General features: G+C 63.2%; 1 protein-coding gene across 1 annotated transcript; it reads right to left on the bottom strand.

Annotated features, from left to right (window-relative positions):
* Window positions 1–5: 5 nt before the first annotated feature.
* Window positions 6–823, bottom strand: LOC118452364 (CLK4 associating serine/arginine rich protein; the record flags this gene model as incomplete). Its single annotated transcript, XM_035895109.1, has 4 exons — window positions 743–823; window positions 510–583; window positions 266–307; window positions 6–123 (listed from the first exon to the last, which is right to left on the bottom strand). Coding segments are annotated over exons 1-4 (312 nt in total), but the record flags the coding sequence as incomplete, so codon positions are not given.
* Window positions 824–929: the final 106 nt, after the last annotated feature.

The following is a 929-nucleotide window of genomic DNA, read 5'->3' as shown; positions in this document are numbered from 1 at the left end:
GATGCCGCCGCCGCTTCTTCATCGCTGCCGCCGAAACTGGTGATGAAGGTGATCTTCTCCTCGTGGCCAGGAGATGGGGTACGGGAACGGGAGCGGGATTCGGAGGTGGACTCTGAGGGGGAGCTGCAAGGAGGGAGGTGGCTTCAGGTGCCGAGAAGGCTCCCTCCCAAAACCTTCCAGGTGCTGGGTTCCCCACCGGCCGCGGGGATTTGCAGGAAGGGGATGTCCCCAGCCTGGAGAACCCTCTCATCCCGTGGCTGCTCACCGTTTGTAGGGATCGTAGGTGGGGCTGTCTCTCCGTGCGTAGCTGCGAAAGGAGAAGGCATTAGGGAAGGAGAAATTGGTGGGACGTCACCTGGGGAGACAAAGCCCCCAGGACCCCACGCAAGCTGGCACGGATGATGCCTGGGACAAAACAGGGAGGAGCAGCCTGGGATGGATACGAGCGGTGCGGGGCTGTGGCCGAGCCCTCGGGGCCCCATCTCGGCTGCCAGGCTGGGGGGGCTCACCTGGGCGGGCTGATCTTCCTCCCTTTCAAGCGTTTCTCCCTGAACTCCCTCCTCTGGCGGCGAGAGCGACAGCCCTTGGAGAGCAGCCATGTTTTGGCATTTACGGACCCCCCTTTGGGAGGCAGAGGTGCCTCTGGGAGCACTGGGGGGGCCCCAGCCCAGTGCCCCAGGAGGCTCCCGGCCAGCTAAGGCTTGCAGCGGGACGGGGCAGAGCTGGCTGGAGCTCCCCTTACCGAGTACATCGCCTTTTCCTCTTCCAGGGCTTTGGCGTTTTTAATAGCTTCCGCCTCCTCCTTGTCCTTCCGCAACATCCTTTCCCCCGCCACCGAAAAAAAGAGAGACCCTCTGTAAGACCCAGCACCCGGAAAGGGAGTCTGCGCTCGGGGGAGATGCTTTTTTTTGGGGGGGTGGGGGGGGCAA

This window comes from Egretta garzetta, unplaced genomic scaffold (genome assembly GCF_000687185.1).
Source record: "Egretta garzetta isolate BGI_Z169 unplaced genomic scaffold, ASM68718v1 scaffold1560, whole genome shotgun sequence".
Classification (NCBI taxonomy): Eukaryota; Metazoa; Chordata; class Aves; order Pelecaniformes; family Ardeidae; genus Egretta; species Egretta garzetta.
Note: the sequence above shows the minus strand (reverse complement) of the source record. Positions and strands in the feature narration are given on the sequence as shown.